Source organism: Oncorhynchus gorbuscha, unplaced genomic scaffold (genome assembly GCF_021184085.1).
Source record: "Oncorhynchus gorbuscha isolate QuinsamMale2020 ecotype Even-year unplaced genomic scaffold, OgorEven_v1.0 Un_scaffold_1002, whole genome shotgun sequence".
Classification (NCBI taxonomy): domain Eukaryota; kingdom Metazoa; phylum Chordata; class Actinopteri; order Salmoniformes; family Salmonidae; genus Oncorhynchus; species Oncorhynchus gorbuscha.
Window position 1 is genome coordinate 190001 of NW_025745919.1, and position 25000 is coordinate 215000.

Here is a 25000-nt window from a genome sequence, read left to right on the forward strand (position 1 = left end):
AGACCAACAGAGATCAACAGAGACCAACAGAGATCAACAGAGACCAACAGAGACCAACAGAGATTAACAGAGACCAACAGAGACCAACAGAGACCAACAGAGATTAACAGAGATCAACAGAGACTAACAGAGATCAACAGAGACTAACAGAGACCAACAGAGACCAACAGAGATCAACAGAGACTAACAGAGATCAACAGAGACTAACAGAGACCAACAGAGATCAACAGAGACTAACAGAGATCAACAGAGATCAACAGAGACTAACAGAGACCAACAGAGACTAACAGAGATCAACAGAGACTAACAGAGACCAACAGAGACTAACAGAGATCAACAGAGACTAACAGAGATCAACAGAGACCAACAGAGATCAACAGAGACTAACAGAGATCAACAGAGATCAACAGAGACTAACAGAGACCAACAGAGACCAACAGAGACCAACAGAGACCAACAGAGACCAACAGAGACCAACAGAGATTAACAGAGACCAACAGAGACCAACAGAGACTAACAGAGACCAACAGAGACCAACAGAGACCAACAGAGACCAACAGAGACTAACAGAGACCAACAGAGACCAACAGAGATCAACAGAGACCAACAGAGATCAACAGAGACCAACAGAGATTAACAGAGACCAACAGAGACCAACAGAGATCAACAGAGATCAACAGAGACCAACAGAGATCAACAGAGACCAACAGAGACCAACAGAGATTAACAGAGACCAACAGAGATTAACAGAGATTAACAGAGACCAACAGAGACCAACAGAGATCAACAGAGACCAACAGAGACCAACAGAGATTAACAGAGACCAACAGAGACCAACAGAGATCAACAGATATCAACAGAGACCAACAGAGATCAACAGAGATCAACAGAGATCAACAGAGACCAACAGAGACCAACAGAGACTAACAGAGACCAACAGAGACCAACAGAGACCAACAGAGACCAACAGAGACTAACAGAGACCAACAGAGACCAACAGAGATCAACAGAGACCAACAGAGATCAACAGAGACCAACAGAGATTAACAGAGATCAACAGAGACTAACAGAGATCAACAGAGATCAACAGAGACCAACAGAGATCAACAGAGATCAACAGAGACTAACAGAGACCAACAGAGACCAACAGAGATTAACAGAGATCAACAGAGACTAACAGAGATCAACAGAGACTAACAGAGACCAACAGAGATCAACAGAGATCAACAGAGACTAACAGAGACCAACAGAGACCAACAGAGATTAACAGAGATCAACAGAGATCAACAGAGACCAACAGAGACCAACAGAGATCAACAGAGATCAACAGAGAGCAACAGAGACCAACAGAGACTAACAGAGACCAACAGAGACCAACAGAGATTAACAGAGACCAACAGAGACCAACAGAGATCAACAGAGATCAACAGAGACCAACAGAGATCAACAGAGACCAACAGAGACCAACAGAGATTAACAGAGACCAACAGAGATCAACAGAGATTAACAGAGATTAACAGAGACCAACAGAGACCAACAGAGATCAACAGAGACCAACAGAGACCAACAGAGATTAACAGAGACCAACAGAGACCAACAGAGATCAACAGATATCAACAGAGACCAACAGAGATCAACAGAGATCAACAGAGATCAACAGAGACCAACAGAGACCAACAGAGACTAACAGAGACCAACAGAGACCAACAGAGACCAACAGAGACCAACAGAGACTAACAGAGACCAACAGAGACCAACAGAGATCAACAGAGACCAACAGAGATCAACAGAGACCAACAGAGATTAACAGAGATCAACAGAGACTAACAGAGATCAACAGAGACTAACAGAGACCAACAGAGACCAACAGAGATCAACAGAGACTAACAGAGACCAACAGAGACCAACAGAGATTAACAGAGATCAACAGAGACTAACAGAGATCAACAGAGACTAACAGAGACCAACAGAGACCAACAGAGATCAACAGAGACTAACAGAGATCAACAGAGACTAACAGAGACCAACAGAGATCAACAGAGACTAACAGAGATCAACAGAGATCAACAGAGACTAACAGAGACCAACAGAGACTAACAGAGATCAACAGAGACTAACAGAGACCAACAGAGACTAACAGAGATCAACAGAGACTAACAGAGATCAACAGAGACTAACAGAGACCAACAGAGATCAACAGAGACTAACAGAGATCAACAGAGATCAACAGAGACTAACAGAGACCAACAGAGACCAACAGAGACTAACAGAGACCAACAGAGACCAACAGAGACTAACAGAGACCAACAGAGACCAACAGAGATTAACAGAGACCAACAGAGACCAACAGAGATCAACAGAGGTCAACAGAGACTAACAGAGATCAACAGAGATCAACAGAGATCAACAGAGACCAACAGAGATTAACAGAGATCAACAGAGATTAACAGAGACCAACAGAGATCAACAGAGATCAACAGAGATCAACAGAGGTCAACAGAGGTCAACAGAGATCAACAGAGATCAACAGAGACTAACAGAGACCAACAGAGACTAACAGAGACCAACAGAGACCAACAGAGATCAACAGAGATTAACAGAGATTAACAGAGATTAACAGAGACTAACAGAGACTAACAGAGACCAACAGAGACCAACAGAGACCAACAGAGATCAACAGAGATCAACAGAGATTAACAGAGATTGACAGAGACCAACAGAGACCAACAGAGATCAACAGAGACCAACAGAGATCAACAGAGATCAACAGAGACTAACAGAGACCAACAGAGACTAACAGAGACCAACAGAGACCAACAGAGACCAACAGAGACCAACAGAGATCAACAGAGATCAACAGAGATTAACAGAGATTGACAGAGACCAACAGAGACCAACAGAGATCAACAGAGACCAACAGAGATCAACAGAGATCAACAGAGACTAACAGAGACCAACAGAGACTAACAGAGACCAACAGAGACCAACAGAGATCAACAGAGACCAACAGAGACCAACAGAGATCAACAGAGATCAACAGAGACCAACAGAGATCAACAGAGATCAACAGAGACTAACAGAGATCAACAGAGATCAACAGAGACCAACAGAGATCAACAGAGATCAACAGAGACTAACAGAGACCAACAGAGACTAACAGAGACCAACAGAGACCAACAGAGATCAACAGAGATCAACAGAGACCAACAGAGACCAACAGAGATCAACAGAGATCAACAGAGACCAACAGAGATCAACAGAGATCAACAGAGACTAACAGAGACCAACAGAGACCAACAGAGATCAACAGAGATCAACAGAGATCAACAGAGACCAACAGAGATCAACAGAGATCAACAGAGACCAACAGAGACCAACAGAGACCAACAGAGACTAACAGAGATTAACAGAGACTAACAGAGACCAACAGAGATCAACAGAGACCAACAGAGATCAACAGAGGTCAACAGAGATCAACAGAGGTCAACAGAGACTAACAGAGACCAACAGAGACCAACAGAGATCAACAGAGATCAACAGAGATCAACAGAGACCAACAGAGATCAACAGAGATCAACAGAGATCAACAGAGATCAACAGAGACTAACAGAGACTAACAGAGATCAACAGAGATCAACAGAGACTAACAGAGATCAACAGAGATCAACAGAGACTAACAGAGATCAACAGAGGTCAACAGAGATCAACAGAGACCAACAGAGACCAACAGAGATCAACAGAGACCAACAGAGATTAACAGAGATTAACAGAGACCAACAGAGATCAACAGATATCAACAGAGACCAACAGAGACCAACAGAGATCAACAGAGGTCAACAGAGATCAACAGAGATCAACAGAGATCAACAGAGACTAACAGAGACTAACAGAGATCAACAGAGACTAACAGAGACTAACAGAGATCAACAGAGATCAACAGAGACTAACAGAGATCAACAGAGATCAACAGAGACTAACAGAGATCAACAGAGGTCAACAGAGATCAACAGAGACCAACAGAGACCAACAGAGATCAACAGAGACCAACAGAGATTAACAGAGACCAACAGAGATTAACAGAGACCAACAGAGACCAACAGAGACCAACAGAGACTAACAGAGGTCAACAGAGATCAACAGAGATCAACAGAGGTCAACAGAGACCACTAGAGATCCACAAAGACAAACAGAGAGAGATGTGTGTTTGAGACAGACCTTGACAGTTCTTCCCGTCAGTAGAGATCTCAAAGCCGGCGTTGCAGACACAGTGGAAGCTCCCCTCAGTGTTCACACACCTTCCGTTGTTACAGATACGACCGTTTGCCACACACTCATCCAGGTCTGAAACACACACAGGACATGATATTCTCACCACTCTGTGTTTGTGTATGTGTGTGTGTGTACAGTTGTGTGTGTGTTACCTCTGCACTCGGTCCTGGTAGCAGTAGACTGGAAGCCAGAAGGACACTGGCAGAAGTAGGATCCAGCCGTGTTCACACACTGTCCGTTCACACACGGGTTCCGCTCACACTCATCATCATCTGGAGAGCAAGCACACTGGTAAGAACCAAACTCTGTCCATCTGTCCCTACCACCCTCCCTCCCTCCCTCCCACCCTTCCTTCCTTCCTCCCTCCCTCTCTTTCTCTCTCTCTCTCTCTCTCTCTCTCTCTCTCTCTCTCTCTCTCTCTCTCTCTCTCTCTCTCTCTCTCTCTCTCTCTCTCTCTCTCTCTCTCTCTCTCTCTCTCTCTCTCTCCTCCTCTTCCCTCCTTCCTTCCCTCCCTCCTCCATTGCTCCATCCCTCTCCCTCCTCCCCTCACCCTCCTGCCCTCTCCCTCCCTCTCTCCTCTCTCTTCCATCCCTCTCTCCCTCCTCCCCTCACATTCCCTCTCTCCTCCCTCTCCCCCTCCCCCTCCTCTCCTCACCCTCCTGCCCTCTCCCTCCCTCCTCCATCCCTCTCACCCTCCCCTCATGCCTTCTCCCTCCCTCATTCCTCCATCCTCCATCCCTCTCTCCCTCCTCCCTTCACCCTCCTGCCCTCTCCCTCCCCATCCCTCCCTCCATCCTCCATTCCTCTCTCCCTCCTCCCCTCACCCTCCTGCCCTCTCCATCCTCCATCCCTCTCTCCCTCCTCCCCTCACCCTCCTGCCCTCTCCCTCCCTCTCCCTCCTCCATCGATCGATCCCTCACCGATACACTCTCCTCGTGAGTCTAGTCTGAAGCCCATGTTACAGTCACAGCGGTAGCTTCCAGGGGAGGGGACACAGCGGCCGTTCAGACACAGGTTCCTGTATACCGCACACATGTTAGTAATGCTGCTACTGATGTTCTGGGTCTGGATGATGCCTGGAGGGGGAGAGGGGGGAGAGGGGGAGATGTAGTGGAGAGAGGAGTAAAGGAGAGAGAGGGAGAGGATGAGGGATGTAGAGGGGAGAGGGGGAAGGAGAGAGAAGGAGAGAGAGGGAGAGGGATGTAGAGGGGAGAGGGGAAAGGAGAGAGAAGGAGAGAGGGAGAGGGATATAGTGGGGATAGAGGGAAAGGAGAGAGGAGAGAGTGAGAGGGATATAGTGGGGAGAGGGGGAAAGGAGAGAGAAGGAGAGGATGAGGGAGAGGGATGTAGAGGGGAGAGGGGAAAGGAGAGAGAAGGAGAGAGGGAGAGGGATATAGTGGGGAGAGGGGGAAAGGGGAGAGGGAGAGGGTGAGGGATATAGTGGGGATAGAGGGAAAGGAGAGATAGGGAGAGGATGAGGGAGAGGGATATAGTGGGGAGAGGGGGAAAGGAGAGAGAAGGAGAGGATGTGGGAGAGGGATGTAGTGGGGAGAGGGGAAAGGAGAGAGAAGGAGAGAGGGAGAGGGATATAGTGGGGAGAGGGGGAAAGGAGAGAGGGAGAGGATGAGGGATATAGTGGGGATAGAGGGAAAGGAGAGATAGGGAGAGGATGAGGGAGAGGGATATAGTGGGGAGAGGGGGAAAGGAGAGAGAAGGAGAGGATGAGGGAGAGGGATATAGTGGGGAGAGGGGGAAAGGAGAGAGGGAGAGGATGAGGGAGAGGGATATAGTGGGGAGAGGGGGAAAGGAGAGAGACGGAGAGAGGGAGAGGGATATAGTGGGGAGAGGGGGAAAGGAGAGAGGGAGAGGATGAGGGAGAGGGATGTAGAGGGGAGAGGGGAAAGGAGAGAGAAGGAGAGAGAGTGGGAGGGATATAGTGGGGAGAGAGGGAAAGGAGAGAAGGAGAGGATGAGGGAGAGGGATGTAGAGGGGAGAGCGGGAAGGAGAGAGGAGAGAGAGGGAGAGGGATATAGTGGGGAGAGGGGGAAAGGAGAGAGAAGGAGAGGATGAGGGAGAGGGGTAGAGGGGAGAGGGGAAAGGAGAGAGAAGGAGAGAGAGGGAGAGGGATATAGTGGGGAGAGAGGGAAAGGAGAGAGAAGGAGAGGATGAGGGAGAGGGATGTAGAGGGGAGAGGGGAAATGAGAGAGAAGGAGAGAGTGTGAGGGATATAGTGGGGAGAGAGGGAAAGGAGAGAGGGAGAGGATGAGGGAGAGGGATGTAGAGGGGAGAGGGGAAATGAGAGAGAAGGAGAGAGTGAGAGGGATATAGTGGGGAGAGAGGGAAAGGAGAGAGAATGAGAGGGATGTAGTGGGGAAAGGGGGAAATGAGAAAGAGGGAGAAAGAGGGATATAGTGGGGAGAGAGGGAAAGGAGAGAGGGAGAAGATGAGGGAGAGGGATGTAGAGGGGAGAGGCGAAAGGAGAGAGGGAGAAGATGAGGGAGAGGGATGTAGAGGGGAGAGGCGAAAGGAGAGAGAAGGAGAAAGAGGGAGAGGGATGTAGTGGGGAGATGAGGAAATGAGAAAGAGGGAGAGAGAGGGATATAGTGGGGAGAGAGGGAGAGGATGAGGGAGAGGGATGTAGTGGGGAGATGAGGAAATGAGAAAGAGGGAGAGAGAGGGATATAGTAGTGGGGAGAGAGGGAGAGGATGAGGGAGAGGGATGTAGTGGGGAGAGGGGAAAGGAGAGAGAAGGAGAGAGAGTGAGAGGGATATAGTGGGGAGATGAGGAAATGAGAAAGAGGGAGAGAGAGGGATATAGTGGGGAGAGAGGGAAAGGAGAGAGGGAGAAGATGAGGGAGAGGGATGTAGAGGGGAGAGGCGAAAGGAGAGAGGGAGAAGATGAGGGAGAGGGATGTAGAGGGGAGAGGCGAAAGGAGAGAGAAGGAGAGAGAGGGAGAGGGATATAGTGGGGAGAGGGGAAAGGAGAGAGAAGGAGAGAGGGAGAGGGATATAGAGGGGAGAGGGGGAAAAGGAGAGAGGGAGAGGATGAGGGAGAGGGATGTAGTGGGGAGAGAGGGAAAGGAGAGAAGGAGAAGATGAGGGAGAGGGATGTAGAGGGGAGAGGCGAAAGGAGAGAGAAGGAGAGAGAGGGAGAGGGATATAGTGGGGAGAGGGGAAAGGAGAGAGAAGGAGAGAGAGGGAGAGGGATATAGAGGGGAGAGGGGGAAAAGGAGAGAGGGAGAGGATGAGGGAGAGGGATGTAGTGGGGAGAGGGGAAAGGAGAGAGAAGGAGAGAGAGTGAGAGGGATATAGAGGGGAGAGAGGGAAAGGAGAGAGGGAGAGGATGAGGGAGAGGGATGTAGAGGGGAGAGGGGAAAGGAGAGAGAAGGAGAGAGAGGGAGAGGGATATAGTGGGGAGAGAGGGAAAGGAGAGAGGGAGAGGATGAGGGAGAGGGATGTAGAGGGGAGAGGGGAAATGAGAGAGAAGGAGAGAGTGAGAGGGATATAGTGGGGAGAGAGGGAAAGGAGAGAGAATGAGAGGGATGTAGTGGGGAAAGGGGGAAATGAGAAAGAGGGAGAAAGAGGGATATAGTGGGGAGAGAGGGAAAGGAGAGAGGGAGAAGATGAGGGAGAGGGATGTAGAGGGGAGAGGCGAAAGGAGAGAGGGAGAAGATGAGGGAGAGGGATGTAGAGGGGAGAGGCGAAAGGAGAGAGAAGGAGAAAGAGGGAGAGGGATGTAGTGGGGAGATGAGGAAATGAGAAAGAGGGGAGAGAGGGATATAGTGGGGAGAGAGGGAGAGGATGAGGGAGAGGGATGTAGTGGGGAGATGAGGAAATGAGAAAGAGGGAGAGAGAGGGATATAGTAGTGGGGAGAGAGGGAGAGGATGAGGGAGAGGGATGTAGTGGGGAGAGGGGAAAGGAGAGAGAAGGAGAGAGAGTGAGAGGGATATAGTGGGAGATGAGGAAATGAGAAAGAGGGAGAGAGAGGGATATAGTGGGGAGAGAGGGAAAGGAGAGAGGGAGAAGATGAGGGAGAGGGATGTAGAGGGGAGAGGCGAAAGGAGAGAGAAGGAGAGAGAGGGAGAGGGATATAGTGGGGAGAGGGGAAAGGAGAGAGAAGGAGAGAAAGGGAGAGGGATATAGAGGGGAGAGGGGGAAAAGGAGAGAGGGAGAGGATGAGGGAGAGGGATGTAGTGGGGAGAGAGGGAAAGGAGAGAGGGAGAAGATGAGGGAGAGGGATGTAGAGGGGAGAGGCGAAAGGAGAGAGAAGGAGAGAGAGGGAGAGGGATATAGTGGGGAGAGGGGAAAGGAGAGAGAAGGAGAGAGAGGGAGAGGGATATAGAGGGGAGAGGGGGAAAAGGAGAGAGGGAGAGGATGAGGGAGAGGGATGTAGTGGGGAGAGGGGAAAGGAGAGAGAAGGAGAGAGAGTGAGAGGGATATAGAGGGGGGAGAGAGGGAAAGGAGAGAGGGAGAGGATGAGGGAGAGGGATGTAGAGGGGAGAGGGGAAAGGAGAGAGAAGAAGAGAGAGGGAGAGGGATATAGTGGGGAGAGAGGGAAAGGAGAGAGGGAGAGGATGAGGGAGAGGGATGTAGTGGGGAGAGGGGGAAAGGAGAGAGAGGGAGAGGATGAGGGAGAAGAATGTAGTGGGGAGAGGGGGAAAGGAGAGAGAGGGAGAGGATGAGGGAGAGGGATGTAGTGGGGAGAGGGGGAAAGGAGAGAGAGGGAGAGGATGAGGGAGAGGGATGTAGTGGGGAGAGGGGGAAAGGAGAGAGAGGGAGAGGATGAGGGAGAGGGATATAGTGGGGAGAGGGGGAAAGGAGAGGGAGGGAGAGGATGAGGGAGAGGGATGTAGTGGGGAGAGGGGGAAAGGAGAGGTAGGGAGAGTGATGTAGTGGGGAGAGGGGGAAAGGAGAGAGAGGGAGAGGATGAGGGAGAGGAATGTAGTGGGGAGAGGGGGAAAGAAGAGGGAGGGAGAGGATGAGGGAGAGGGATGTAGTGGGGAGAGGGGGAAAGGAGAGAGGAAGAGAGAAAAGGGGGGTGAGAGACAGAAAGAGTGGTTACCACATTACCACATGCATAGTCATAAGAGACACTTCATTACACATGCACCTTTAGTAATTATGTTGACCCACTACTGAAGGATTTCTTAACCATTAAAGTTTTAATATGACTCTGGTTTTAACATGTGAGGAGGCTTCAGGGGTGAGAGGTGAGGGGTAAGAGGTCAGGGTACTACTTACTGGGTCCAGGGTATTGACCTGGTCCAGGCGGAGGCTGGAAAGGGATTGGTGGTCCTGGGTAGGGTGGTCTTGGGTAGATACCTGGTACCTGGGGAACTCCTGGTATTCCCCCTCCCCCGCCTGGGAGAGGCCCTCCTCCACCTGGGAGAGTCCCTCCCCCGCCTGGGAGAGACCCTCCCCCGCCTGGGAGAGGCCCCCCCCCTGGACTGGTCTGCACCTGTGTGCACAGCTTCTGGTACTCATCTAGAGCAGAGAGAGAGACACATAGAAATATGACCAAATAGATAAGAAACATCTACAGCTAAAGTGAAAATGATTGCTGATTGGACATGAGTACCGGGTCAGTACCTACCAGTCCCTGTCATGGGGCACAACTCAGGACTGGACCCGTCTGACCAGCAGCGCCCACTGTCACAGCAGCACTGTATTTTGGTCAGGAGCTGGGAGTTCTGGTTGGCACAACGCCCGTTCAGCAGGCTGGCATAGCAGTACCCACCCCGGGCATCTGGAGAGAGACAAAACCAGACAACACCTGTTTATACCAAACACATCCTAGAAATACCCACCATGGATATCTAGAGAGAGAACAGGCTATTGGGATTCTGAGTTAAGTGGGATGAGGGGAAGGGAGTGAGGAAAGAGGAGAGAGGATGGGAGAGAGACAGAGGAAGATGAGGGGAAGGAGAGGGAGGGAGAGAGAGAGGAGGGGATAAAGGAGGGAAGAGGACAAACATCTCAACACAGGGCCAGAGCTTGTTGATGTTCATATGAATGTATAGTATTGGTGGGAAACAGATAGATATGACTGGACCAGCAGCTCTCTGTGGAGCGGAAGGCTCATAGCGAACATTCCTTCCTCACAAACATCCTCTCCTGGAGGACTGTGTGTGTGTGTGTGTGTGTGTGTGTGTGTGTGTGTGTGTGTGTGTGTGTGTGTGTGTGTGTGTGTGTGTGTGTGTGTGTGTGTGTGTGTGTGTGTGTGTGTGTGTGTGTGTGTGTGTGTGTGTGTGTGTGTGTGTGTGTGTGTGTGTGTCAATTTGACCACTCTGACCCAAATTCCTGCCAGATCCTTTGTGAGTCGAACTGAACCGATCTGGTCCTGATTTACTGCTCTCTCTGGACATATTTGGAGGGGAGTTCCTGGTGTGTGTGTGTGTTGGCGAGGATGTGTGTGCATGTTCCTAACACGCACGGTCATCAACCCCCTGGCCAGTGGACCATTGCTGCTTCTCATTGGCACACACAAACGCACAAGCATACACACACACATAGACACACACGCAAAACTGAATGCTTCCTCCACACTGTGTGACTACGCAGAGGCACCTGAGACAGAAAGTGTGTGTACAAACCAGTCTGACGTGATGTCTCCTTCAGACAAGAGAATATCATATATCCCTATCCATGTCTGTCTCTCCATGGTCCTGTCTAGTCAGGATACATCCAGTATATCAGTATCCCTGTCTGTCTCTCCATGGTCCTGTCTAGTCAGGATACATCCAGTATATCCCTATCCCTGTCTGTTTCTCCATGGTCCTGTCTAGTCAGGATACATACAGTATATCACTATCCTAGTCTCCCTGTCTGTCTCCCTGTCTGTCTCCCTGTCTGTCTCCCTCTCTCTCCAGCCCCCTTGTCTACCCATGATGGGTTTATTATAGTCAATAGATCAGCTGTGCTGAGAAGCAGAATGATGTGCTAGCAGAGGTTGAAGAAAGCAGAGGTGGAAAACAGACGAATGGCAACAGAAGAAGTGTCTGTCTGGTCTCCATACTAACAGACCTGTCTGTCTGCATGGTCTCTCATGGTGTGCAGAGTTGTGTTTAAGGCATTAGCCAGACAGAGAGAGAGCGAGAGAGAGAGAGAGAGAGAGAGAGAGAGAGAGAGAGAGAGAGAGAGAGAGAGAGAGAGAGAGAGAGAGAGAGAGAGAGAGAGAGAGAGAGAGAGAGAGAGAGAGAAAGACAGGGAGAGGGTGAGAGACTGAAAGAGAGAGAGACTGAGAGAGAGAGAGAGAGAGAGAGACAGAGAGAGAGAAAGAGAGAGAGACAGAAGAGAGAGAGAGAGATAGACAGAGAGAGAAAGAGAGAGAGACAGAGAGAGAGAAAGAGAGAGAGAGACAGAGAGAGAAAGACAGGGAGAGGGTGAGAGAGACTGAAAGAGAGAGAGAGAGAGACAGAGAGAGAAAGACAGGGAGAGGGTGAGAGAGACTGAAAGAGAGAGAGACTGAAAGAGAGAGAGAGAGACAGAGAGAGAAAGACAGGGAGAGGGTGAGAGAGACTGAAAGAGAGAGAGACTGAAAGAGAGAGAGACAGAGAGAGAGAAAGAGAGAGAGAGAGCGACAGAGAGAGAAAGACAGGGAGAGGGTGAGAGAGACTGAAAGAGAGAGAGACTGAAAGAGAGAGAGACTGAAAGAGAGAGAGACAGAGAGAGAAAGCTCTTTCGCAGCTCCTATAATGAAGCAGCAGGAAGAAGGAGGTATGCAGGTATGCACAGTGAGCACAGTGTGACATTACACCCCCCATCTCCTCTACTCTGTTCTCCTTCACTCTGCATTCAGAGAAAATAGCTCATTGTAGTGGAATTAGAGTGAAGCGACTACTGACCTAAATACTAACGGCTGGAAGTCTGGACAACGTTCAACTCCCCTCTCTATTCCCTCTGCTCTCTGCCTCAGCCAGTGAGGAAGGACGGGGGAAGAGAGAGGGGGTAGAGAGAAAGATACACAAGAGGGAGAGAGAGGAGAGCAAGAGAGAGAGAGAGAGAGAGTTGAGCCGTGGCCAGCCTAGCATACTGTAGTGCTAAAGGCTCCTCATTACCAGACTTATTGACTTACAGGGACCAGACTCTCTCTCTCTCTGTCTCTCCCTCTCTGATTTTCTCTCTCTGGCTGGCTAAAGAACAGCTGGTAAAGTTCCAGGTAGAGAGCAGAGTAAACAACAGCTGGTAGAGTTCCAGGTAGAGAGCAGAGCAAAGAACAGCTGGTAGAGTTCCAGGTAGAGAGCAGAGCAAAGAACAGCTGGTAGAGTTCCAGGTAGAGAGCAGAGTAAACAACAGCTGGTAGAGTTCCAGGTAGAGAGCAGAGTAAACAACAGCTGGTAGAGTTCCAGGTAGAGAGCAGAGTAAACAACAGCTGGTAGAGTTCTAGGTAGAGAGCAGAGTAAACAACAGCTGGTAGAGTTCCAGGTAGAGAGCAGAGTAAAACCAGGCTTCTGGTACAGTGTGGAGGAGGAGGCTTACCTATACACCTGGAGCCATCCACTGGAGTGTAGTAGCCCTGAGAACACCTGCAGAAGTAACTGCCCACCGTGTTGGAACACTCTCCTCCACTACACAGACCTGGGATGCTAGAGCACTCATCTAGATCTGGAGAGAGGAGAGGAGAGGAGAGGAGAGGAGAGAGAGGAGAGGAGAGGAGAGGAGAGGAGAGGAGAGGAGAGGAGAGGAGAGGAGAGGAGAGGAGAGGAGAGGAGAGGAGAGGAGAGGAGAGGAGAGGCATAAATCGTTATTATTACCAAATTGCAATGTGTTTCACAGCATGTAGACATACAGACAACAACTGTGGTGATAATCAACTGTGACAAGACTAAAGTCGACTGGACTGCAGCGTTTAAGAGCGTGGCTTCAACACGTTAGCCATGACAATGTGAAGAACTGTGTCACAGGATATTGGAGTGTTTATTGTAGTGTCTATTGGAGTGTTGTCAGACAGCTAACCACTGACTGTATTTCACATCCATGGCAGTTCAGAAATATATCTGAAACGGTTTTGACACAGGCCAGTTTTCCTGCCATTATTTCTGGGCATAAAACCGTGCATACTTTTACCCTGCAAATTAGCACCACAAACCCTGCAGAACACTGAAAAGCAACCCTGCTCTGGCTGCTGGTCTGAATCAGTCCTGTTACAACTTGTCTGTCTTCTTTGTTAATGGGCCAATATTATTCACAGTTTTAATATCTGCTATAATAACGAATTATTCATGTAAGTCTCAAGGAAACACTCAGAGCAGGTTTTTATTCTGAAGAGTCTGGTTCTTTAACAGGACAGTCATAATATAACCTCCGTGTTCTGGTGTTCCACAGAGGGACGGCCATGCTCTCACACCTGGGTTCAGATAGTACTGAAACAGAGGGACGGCCGTGCTCTCACACCTGGGTTCAGATAGTACTGAAACAGAGGGACGGCCGTGCTCTCACACCTGGGTTCAAATAGTACTGAAACAGAGGGACGGCCGTGCTCTCACACCTGGGTACAAATAGTACTGAAACAGAGGGACGGCCGTGCTCTCACACCTGGGTTCAAATAGTACTGAAACAGAGGGACGGCCGTGCTCTCACACCTGGGTTCAAATAGTACTGAAACAGAGGGACGGCCGTGCTCTCACACCTGGGTTCAGATAGTACTGAAACAGAGGGACGGCCATGCTCTCACACCTGGGTTCAAATAGTACTGAAACAGAGGGACGGCCATGCCCTCACACCTGGGTTCAAATAGTACTGAAACAGAGGGACGGCCGTGCTCTCACACCTGGGTTCAAATAGTACTGAAACAGAGGGACGGCCGTGCTCTCACACCTGGGTTCAAATAGTACTGAAACAGAGGGACGGCCGTGCTCTCACACCTGGGTTCAAATAGTACTGAAACAGAGGGACGGCCGTGCTCTCACACCTGGGTTCAAATAGTACTGAAACAGAGGGACGGCCGTGCTCTCACACCTGGGTTCAAATAGTACTGAAACAGAGGGACGGCCGTGCCCTCACACCTGGGTTCAAATAGTACTGAAACAGAGGGACGGCCATGCTCTCACACCTGGGTTCAAATAGTACTGAAACAGAGGGACGGCCATGCTCTCAAACCTGGGTTCAAATAGTACTGAAACAGAGGGACGGCCGTGTTCTCACACCTAGGTTCAAATAGTACTGAAACAGAGGGACGGCCGTGCTCTCACACCTGGGTTCAAATAGTACTGAAACAGAGGGACGGCCGTGCTCTCACACCTGGGTTCAAATAGTACTGAAACAGAGGGACGGCCGTGCTCTCACACCTGGGTTCAAATAGTACTGAAACAGAGGGACGGCCGTGCTCTCACACCTGGGTTCAAATAGTACTGAAACAGAGGGACGGCCGTGCTCTCACACCTGGGTTCAAATAGTACTGAAACAGAGGGACGGCCGTGCTCTCACACCTGGGTTCAAATAGTACTGAAACAGAGGGACGGCCGTGCTCTCACACCTGGGTTCAAATAGTACTGAAACAGGGGGACGGCCATGCTCTCACACCTGGGTTCAAATAGTACTGAAACAGAGGGACGGCCATGCTCTCACACCTGGGTTCAAATAGTACTGAAACAGGGGGACGGCCATGCACTCACACCTGGGTTCAAATAGTACTGAAATAGAGGGACGGCCATGCTCTCACACCTGGGTTCAAATAGTACTGAAAATAATTTCAAAAGGACCACCATAGATGAATGTGTCTGTATTCTGTACCACTCTGCTAGGACGACCATAGATGAATGTGTCTGTATTCTGTACCACTCTGCTAGGACGACCATAGATGAACGTGTCTGTATTCTGTACCACTCTGCTAGGACGACCATAGATGAATGTGTCTGTATTCTGTACCACTCTGCTAGGACGACCATAGATGAATGTGTCTGTATTCTGTACCACTCTGCTAGGACGACCATAGATGAACGTGTCTGTATTCTGTACCACTCTGCTTGGACGACCATAGATGAATGTGTCTGTATTCTGTACCACTCTGCTAGGACGACCATAGATGAACGTGTCTGTATTCTGTACCACTCTGCTAGGACGACCATAGATGAACGTGTCTGTATTCTGTACCACTCTGCTAGGACGACCATAGATGAACGTGTCTGTATTCTGTACCACTCTGCTAGGACGACCATAGATGAACGTGTCTGTATTCTGTACCACTCTGCTAGGACGACCATAGATGAACGTGTCTGTATTCTGTACCACTCTGCTAGGACGACCATAGATGAACGTGTCTGTATTCTGTACCACTCTGCTAGGACGACCATAGATGAACGTGTCTGTATTCTGTACCACTCTGCTAGGACGACCATAGATGAACGTGTCTGTATTCTGTACCACTCTGCTAGGACGACCATAGATGAAGGTGTCTGTATTCTGTACCACTCTGCTAGGACGACCATAGATGAACGTGTCTGTATTCTGTACCACTCTGCTAGGACGACCATAGATGAACGTGTCTGTATTCTGTACCACTCTGCTAGGACGACCATAGATGAACGTGTCTGTATTCTGTACCACTCTGCTAGGACGACCATAGATGAACGTGTCTGTATTCTGTACCACTCTGCTAGGACGACCATAGATGAACGTGTCTGTATTCTGTACCACTCTGCTAGGACGACCATAGATGAACGTGTCTGTATTCTGTACCACTCTGCTAGGACGACCATAGATGAATGTGTCTGTATTCTGTACCACTCTGCTAGGACGACCATAGATGAATGTGTCTGTATTCTGTACCACTCTGCTAGGACGACCATAGATGAATGTGTCTGTATTCTGTACCACTCTGCTAGGACGACCATAGATGAATGTGTCTGTATTCTGTACCACTCTGCTAGGACGACCATAGATGAATGTGTCTGTATTCTGTACCACTCTGCTAGGACGACCATAGATGAATGTGTCTGTATTCTGTACCACTCTGCTAGGACGACCATAGATGAACGTGTCTGTATTCTGTACCACTCTGCTAGGACGACCATAGATGAATGTGTCTGTATTCTGTACCACTCTGCTAGGACGACCATAGATGAATGTGTCTGTATTCTGTACCACTCTGCTAGGACGACCATAGATGAACGTGTCTGTATTCTGTACCACTCTGCTAGGACGACCATAGATGAACGTGTCTGTATTCTGTACCACTCTGCTAGGACGACCATAGATGAACGTGTCTGTATTCTGTACCACTCTGCTAGGACGACCATAGATGAACGTGTCTGTATTCTGTACCACTCTGCTAGGACGACCATAGATGAACGTGTCTGTATTCTGTACCACTCTGCTAGGACGACCATAGATGAACGTGTCTGTATTCTGTACCACTCTGCTAGGACGACCATAGATGAACGTGTCTGTATTCTGTACCACTCTGCTAGGACGACCATAGATGAACGTGTCTGTATTCTGTACCACTCTGCTAGGACGACCATAGATGAACGTGTCTGTATTCTGTACCACTCTGCTAGGACGACCATAGATGAACGTGTCTGTATTCTGTACCACTCTGCTAGGACGACCATAGATGAACGTGTCTGTATTCTGTACCACTCTGCTAGGACGACCATAGATGAACGTGTCTGTATTCTGTACCACTCTGCTAGGACGACCATAGATGAACGTGTCTGTATTCTGTACCACTCTGCTAGGACGACCATAGATGAACGTGTCTGTATTCTGTACCACTCTGCTAGGACGACCATAGATGAACGTGTCTGTATTCTGTACCACTCTGCTAGGACGACCATAGATGAACGTGTCTGTATTCTGTACCACTCTGCTAGGACGACCATAGATGAACGTGTCTCTATTCAGCCCTCACCAAGTGTAGGTCCTCACACTGACATGAAGAGAGTTAGATTTGTAGTTCAATCTGCTCCTTTAAATGTACATTAAACCAGATGAAGTCTGCTCTGATTCAATTCAATCAAATTAAATGAAGTGGCTTCGAGAAAGTAGAGAGCAGGTTTGATTTAATGAGGGATAATGTCAGAGTAGTGTATGGAGGTAGTGATGTAGGGGATGTGTGTGGTCTGTTTCCCTACACTGATCATTATAACATCCTGACTGACGCTGCAACAACCACAACTCATCCCAAACGCCTTTCAACTCTGGCTTTTACTGGATACAATTAGGAAATGTCAAACTAACAGTTATTTGAAATCCCAGAGTCTGGTTGACAGGGAGAAATGAAAGAAGTACATTGTATCTAGTGTATGTGACACAGTAGCCCTGAGGACGTTCCTTATACTGAGTAAAGTTGATTCCTTACACTGAATATTTGCTTCTGACAAAATATGACCTTTAAATGTCCTTTAAATGAGTCTGACTTGTGTGTGTGTGTGCGCGCGCATGTGTGTGTGTGCGTGTGTGTGTGCATGTGTGTGTGTGTGTGTGCGTGTGTGTGTGCATGTGTGCGTGTGCGTGTGCGTGTGTGTGTGTGTGTGTGTGTGTGTGTGTGTGTGTGTGTGTGTGTGTGTGTGTGTGTGTGTGTGTGTGTGTGTGCTCCCATGTGTGTGTGTGTGTGTGTGTGTGTGTGTGTGTGTGTGTGTGTGTGTGTGTGTGTGTGTGTGTGTGTGTGTGTGTGTGTGTGTGTGTGTGTGTGTGTGTGTGTGTGTGTGTGTGTGTGTGTGTGCGCATGTGTGTGTCTGTGTGTGTGTGTGTGTGAGTGTGTGTGTGTGCGCATGTGTGTGTCTGTGTGTGTGTGTGTCTGTGTGTGTGTGTGTGTGTGTGTGTGTGTGTGTGTGTGTGTGTGTGTGAGACGGTCTTACCTTCACATTTCTGTGTGATCTCATTGAACTTGTGTCCAGCAGGACATTTACACTGGAAGGATCCCACAGTGTTGATACAGTTCCCACCCTGACACAGACCTGGGATGGCCTGGCACTCATCCACATCTACATACACAGAACACACTGTTAGCAACACAGTAGACACACATATGTTTACATTACTATCCTTGTGGGGACCAAACAATGTATTCCAAATCAAAACCCTATTTTTACTAACCCTAACACTTAACCTAACTCTAACCCCAAACCCTAACCCTAAACCTAATCCATAACTCTAACCCCAAACTCTAACCCAAAAACCTAATCCATAACTCTAACCCCAAACTCTAACCTTAAACCTAACCCCTAACCCTATCCCTAATTCTAACCCTAAACCTAATCCATAACTCTAACCCCAAACCCTAACCCTAATCCATAACTCTAACCCTAAACCTAATCCATAACTCTAACCCCAAACTCTAACCTTAAACCTAACCCATAACCCTATCCCTAATTCTAACCCTAACCCCTAACTCTAACTCTAACCCCAAACTCTAACCCTAAACCTAACCCCTAACCCTAACCCTATCCCTAATTCTAATCCTAATCCCTAACTCTAACCCCAAACTCTAACCCTAAACCTAACCCCTAACCCTATCCCTAATTCTAAACCTAACCCTAAACCCTAAACCTAACCCCTAACCCTAACCCCAAACTCTAACCCTAACCCTAACCCTAAACCTAACCCTAACCCTATCCCTAATTCTTACCCTAAACCTAATCTCTAACCCTAAACCCAAACTCTAACCCTAAACCTAACCCTAACCCTATCCCTAATTCTAACCCTAACCCTAAACCTAACCCCTAACCCTATGCCTAACCCTAACCCTAACCCTAACCCTTACCCCTAACCCTATCCCTAATTTTAACCCTAACCCTTACTCCTAACCCTCGGACTTCTGGTCCCCATAAGGTTAGTAAAACCAAAAACAAACACACACGCTCACACATCCCCACATACTCACCCAACCACATACACCCACACTCATACTGTACACCCACACACCCACACTCATACACCCGCCCACATACACCCACACTCATACAAATGAACAAAATACACAGTCCGTCCCAGTGAGTGAGAGCAGGGTGGAGATCGTCCCAGTGAGTGAGAGCAGGGTGGAGATCGTCCCAGTGAGTGAGAGCAGGGTGGAGATCGTCCCAGTGAGTGAGAGCAGGGTGGAGATCGTCCCAGTGAGTGAGAGCAGGGTGGAGATCGTCCCAGTGAGTGAGAGCAGGGTGGAGATCGTCCCAGTGAGTGAGAGCAGGGTGGAGATCGTCCCAGTGAGTGAGAGCAGGGTGGAGATCGTCCCAGTGAGTGAGAGCAGGGTGGAGATCGTCCCAGTGAGTGAGAGTAGGGTGGAGATCGTCCCAGTGCGTGAGAGTAGGGTGGAGATCGTCCCAGTGAGTGAGAGCAGGGTGTAGATCGTCCCAGTGAATGAGAGCAGGGTGGAGATCGTCCCAGTGAGTGAGAGTAGGGTGGAGATCGTCCCAGTGAGTGAGAGCAGGGTGGAGATCGTCCCAGTGAGTGAGAGTAGGGTGGAGATCGTCCCAGTGAGTGAGAGCAGGGTGGAGATCGTCCCAGTGAGTGAGAGCAGGGTGGAGATCGTCCCAGTGAGTGAGAGCAGGGTGGAGATCGTCCCAGTGAGTGAGAGCAGGGTGGAGATCGTCCCAGTGAGTGAGAGCAGGGTGGAGATCATCCCAGTGAGTGAGAGCAGGGTGGAGATCATCCCAGTGAGTGAGAGCAGGGTGGAGATCGTCCCAGTGAGTGAGAGCAGGGTGGAGATCGTCCCAGTGCGTTAGAGCACGGTGGAGATCGTCCCAGTGAGTGAGAGCAGGGTGGAGATCGTCCCAGTGAGTGAGAGCAGGGTGGAGATCGTCCCAGTGAGTGAGAGCAGGGTGGAGATCATCCCAGTACGTCAGATCTTCTTGTTTAGAGTTCTCTTGGGGTTGTGTATGTCTGAGCTCACACACTCACTCTTCCAAACACTTACCATCCCAACCTTGCTCTGTATGCACACACACACACACACACACACACACACACACACACACACACACACACACACACACACACACACACACACACACACACACACAGGGAGTAGTAAATCAGAGTACAGCCTCTGCTATGCTACGTCCCTCAGCCAGACGAGGAGAGAGAGAAGAGAGGGTAGAATAGAGAAAAAGAGACCCTGTCCTTAGGGCTCAGCCCCTGTCCTTAGGCCTCATCTCCTGTCCTCAGGCCTCAGCCTCTGTCCTCAGGCCTCAGCGTCTGTCCTTAGGCCTCAGCCTCCGTCCTTAGGCCTCAGCCCCTGTCCTCAGGCCTCAGCCTCTGTTCCTTAGGCCTCAGCTCCTGTCCTTAGGCCTCAGCCCCTGTCCTTAGGCCTCAGCCCCTGTCCTCAGGCCTCAGCCTCTGTCCTCAGGCCTCAGCCCTGTCCTTAGGCCTCAGCCCCTGTCCTCAGGCCTCAGCCCCTGTCCTCAGGCCTCAGCCCCTGTCCTCAGGCCTCAGCCTCTGTCCTCAGGCCTCAGCCCGTGTCCTCAGGCCTCAGCTCCTGTCCTCAGGCCTCAGCCTTGATAACAGTCATCTATAGTCTCTTCACTCAGTCCAGCTTGATAACAGTCATCTATAGTCTCTTCACTGGACCATCAGGCCTGGACCATAATGTTGTTGGGTCTGGGTCAGGGCTGGACCATAATGTTGTTGGGTCTGGGTCAGAACTGGACCATAATGTTGTTGGGTCAGGGCTGGACCATAATGTTATTGGGTCAGGGCTGGACCATAATGTTGTTGGGTCAGGGCTGGACCATAATGTTGTTGGGTCAGGGCTGGACCATAATGTTGTTGGGTCTGGGTCAGGGCTGGACCATAATGTTGTTGGGTCTGGGTCAGGGCTGGACCATAATGTTGTTGGGTCTGGGTCAGGGCTGGACCATAATGTTGTTGGGTCTGGGTCAGGGCTGGACCATAATGTTGTTGGGTCTGGGTCAGGGCTGGACAATAATGTTGTTGGGTCAGGGCTGGACCATAATGTTGTTGGGTCAGGGCTGGACCATAATGTTGTTGGGTCAGGCCTGGACCATAATGTTGTTGGGTCTGGGTCAGGGCTGGACCATAATGTTGTTGGGTCTGGGTCAGGGCTGGACCATAATGTTGTTGGGTCAGGGCTGGACCATAATGTTGTTGGGTCAGGGCTGGACCATAATGTTGTTGGGTCAGGGCTGGACCATAATGTTGTTGGGTCTGGGTCAGGGCTGGACCATAATGTTGTTGGGTCTGGGTCAGGGCTGGACCATAATGTTGTTGGGTCTGGGTCAGGGCTGGACCATAATGTTGTTGGGTCTGGGTCAGGGCTGGACCATAATGTTGTTGGGTCAGGGCTGGACCATAATGTTGTTGGGTCTGGGTCAGGGCTGGACCATAATGTTGTTGGGTCTGGGTCAGGGCTGGACCATAATGTTGTTGGGTCTGGGTCAGGGCTGGACCATAATGTTGTTGGGTCTGGGTCAGGGCTGGACCATAATGTTGTTGGGTCTGGGTCAGGGCTGGACCATAATGTTGTTGGGTCTGGGTCAGGGCTGGACCATAATGTTGTTGGGTCAGGGCTGGACCATAATGTTGTTGGGTCTGGGTCAGGGCTGGACCATAATGTTGTTGGGTCAGGGCTGGACCATAATGTTGTTGGGTCTGGGTCAGGGCTGGACCATAATGTTGTTGGGTCAGGGCTGGACCATAATGTTGTTGGGTCTGGGTCAGGGCTGGACCATAATGTTGTTGGGTCAGGGCTGGACCATAATGTTGTTGGGTCTGGGTCAGGGCTGGACCATAATGTTGTTGGGTCAGGGCTGGACCATAATGTTGTTGGGTCTGGGTCAGGGCTGGACCATAATGTTGTTGGGTCTGGGTCAGGGCTGGACCATAATGTTGTTGGGTCTGGGTCAGGGCTGGACCATAATGTTGTTGGGTCTGGGTCAGGGCTGGACCATAATGTTGTTGGTCTGGGTCAGGGCTGGACCATAATGTTGTTGGGTCAGGGCTGGACCATAATGTTGTTGGGTCAGGGCTGGACCATAATGTTGTTGGGTCTGGGTCAGGGCTGGACCATAATGTTGTTGGGTCTGGGTCAGGGCTGGACCATAATGTTGTTGGGTCAGGGCTGGAACATAATGTCGTTGGGTCAGGGCTGGACCATAATGTTGTTGGGTCAGGGCTGGACCATAATGTTGTTGGGTCAGGGCTGGACCATAATGTTGTTGGGTCTGGGTCAGGGCTGGACCATAATGTTGTTGGGTCAGGGCTGGACCATAATGTTGTTGGGTCTGGGTCAGGGCTGGACCATAATGTTGTTGGGTCAGGGCTGGACCATAATGTTGTTGGGTCTGGGTCAGGGCTGGACCATAATGTTGTTGGGTCAGGGCTGGACCATAATGTTGTTGGGTCTGGGTCAGGGCTGGACCATAATGTTGTTGGGTCTGGGTCAGGGCTGGACCATAATGTTGTTGGGTCTGGGTCAGGGCTGGACCATAATGTTGTTGGGTCTGGGTCAGGGCTGGACCATAATGTTGTTGGTCTGGGTCAGGGCTGGACCATAATGTTGTTGGGTCAGGGCTGGACCATAATGTTGTTGGGTCAGGGCTGGACCATAATGTTGTTGGGTCTGGGTCAGGGCTGGACCATAATGTTGTTGGGTCTGGGTCAGGGCTGGACCATAATGTTGTTGGGTCAGGGCTGGAACATAATGTCGTTGGGTCAGGGCTGGACCATAATGTTGTTGGGTCAGGGCTGGACCATAATGTTGTTGGGTCAGGGCTGGACCATAATGTTGTTGGGTCTGGGTCAGGGCTGGACCATAATGTTGTTGGGTCAGGGCTGGACCATAATGTTGTTAGGTCTGGGTCAGGGCTGGACCATAATGTTGTTGGGTCAGGGCTGGACCATAATGTTGTTGGGTCTGGGTCAGGGCTGGACCATAATGTTGTTGGGTCAGGGCTGGACCATAATGTTGTTGGGTCTGGGTCAGGGCTGGACCATAATGTTGTTGGGTCTGGGTCAGGGCTGGACCATAATGTTGTTGGGTCTGGGTCAGGGCTGGACCATAATGTTGTTGGGTCTGGGTCAGGGCTGGACCATAATGTTGTTGGGTCTGGGTCAGGGCTGGACCATAATGTTGTTGGGTCAGGGCTTGTCCATAATGTTGTTGGGTCTGGGTCAGGGCTGGACCATAATGTTGTTGGGTCTGGGTCAGGGCTGGACCATAATGTTGTTGGGTCTGGGTCAGGGCTGGACCATAATGTTGTTCTGGGTCAGGGCTGGACCATAATGTTGTTGGGTCAGGGCTGGACCATAATGTTGTTGGGTCAGGGCTGGACCATAATGTTGTTGGGTCAGGGCTGGACCATAATGTTGTTGGGTCTGGGTCAGGGCTGGACCATAATGTTGTTGGGTCAGGGCTTGTCCATAATGTTGTTGGGTCAGGGCTGGACCATAATGTTGTTCTGGGTCAGAACTGGACCATAATGTTGTTGGGCCTGGGTCAGGGCTGTATAATAATGTTGTTCTGGGTCAAGGCTGGACCATAATGTTGTTCTGGGTCAAGGCTGGACCATAATGTTGTTCTGGGTCAAGGCTGGACCATAATGTTGTTCTGGGTCAAGGCTGGACCATAATGTTGTTCTGGGTCAGGGCTGGACCATAATGTTGTTGGGTCTGGGTCAGAACTGGACCATAATGTTGTTCTGGGTCAGGGCTGGACCATAATGTTGTTCTGGGTCAGAACTGGACCATAATGTTGTTGGGTCTGGGTCCGGGCTAGACCATAATGTTGTTGGGTCTGGATCGGGGCTGGACCATAATGTTGTTGGGTCTGGGTCGGGGCTGGACCATAATGTTGTTGGGTCTGGGTCGGGGCTGGACCATAATGTTGTTCTGGGTCAGAACTGGACCATAATGTTGTTGGGTCTGGGTCAGGGCTGGACCATAATGTTGTTGGGTCTAGGTCGGGGCTGGACCATAATGTTGTTCTGGGTCAGAACTGGACCATAATGTTGTTGGGTCTGGGTCGGGGCTGGACCATAATGTTGTTCTGGGTCAGAACTGGACCATAATGTTGTTGGGTCTGGGTCGGGGCTGTACCATAATGTTGTTGGGTCAGGGTCGGGGCTGTACCATAATGTTGTTGGGTCAGGGTCGGGGCTGTACCATAATGTTGTTCTGGGTCAGGGCTGGACCATAATGTTGTTGGGTCTGGGTCGGGGCTGTACCATAATGTTGTTGGGTCTGGGTCGGGGCTGTACCATAATGTTGTTGGGTCTGGGTCGGGGCTGTACCATAATGTTGTTGGGTCAGGGTCGGGGCTGGACCATAATGTTGTTGGGTCTGGGTCGGGGCTGTACCATAATGTTGTTGGGTCAGGGTCGGGGCTGGACCATAATGTTGTTCGGTCAGGGTCGGGGCTGTACCATAATGTTGTTGGGTCTGGGTCGGGGCTGTACCATAATGTTGTTGGGTCAGGGTCGGGGCTGTACCATAATGTTGTTGGGTCAGGGTCGGGGCTGTACCATAATGTTGTTGGGTCTGGGTCGGGGCTGTACCATAATGTTGTTGGGTCAGGGTCGGGGCTGTACCATAATGTTGTTGGGTCTGGGTCGGGGCTGTACCATAATGTTGTTGGGTCAGGGTCGGGGCTGGACCATAATGTTGTTGGGTCTGGGTCGGGGCTGTACCATAATGTTGTTCTGGGTCAGGGCTGGACCATAATGTTGTTGGGTCTGGGTCAGAACTGCACCATAATGTTGTTGGGTCTGGGTCGGGGCTGTACCATTGCTGTGTTACCGGAAATGAGCTGCTCTCCCACGTGGTGCTGCCACTGAC

General features: G+C 50.2%; 1 protein-coding gene across 1 annotated transcript in view; it reads right to left on the minus strand.

The window, feature by feature from the left end:
• LOC124020945 (fibrillin-1-like) overlaps positions 1-25000 on the minus strand; it is a 201152-nt gene that overhangs the window by 155606 nt on the left and 20546 nt on the right. The window contains 7 exon segments of the mRNA XM_046336257.1: positions 4216-4341; positions 4422-4541; positions 5190-5345; positions 9512-9754; positions 9864-10016; positions 12749-12874; positions 18070-18195. Of these exon segments, the coding sequence (XP_046192213.1) occupies positions 4216-4341; positions 4422-4541; positions 5190-5345; positions 9512-9754; positions 9864-10016; positions 12749-12874; positions 18070-18195 (1050 nt within the window).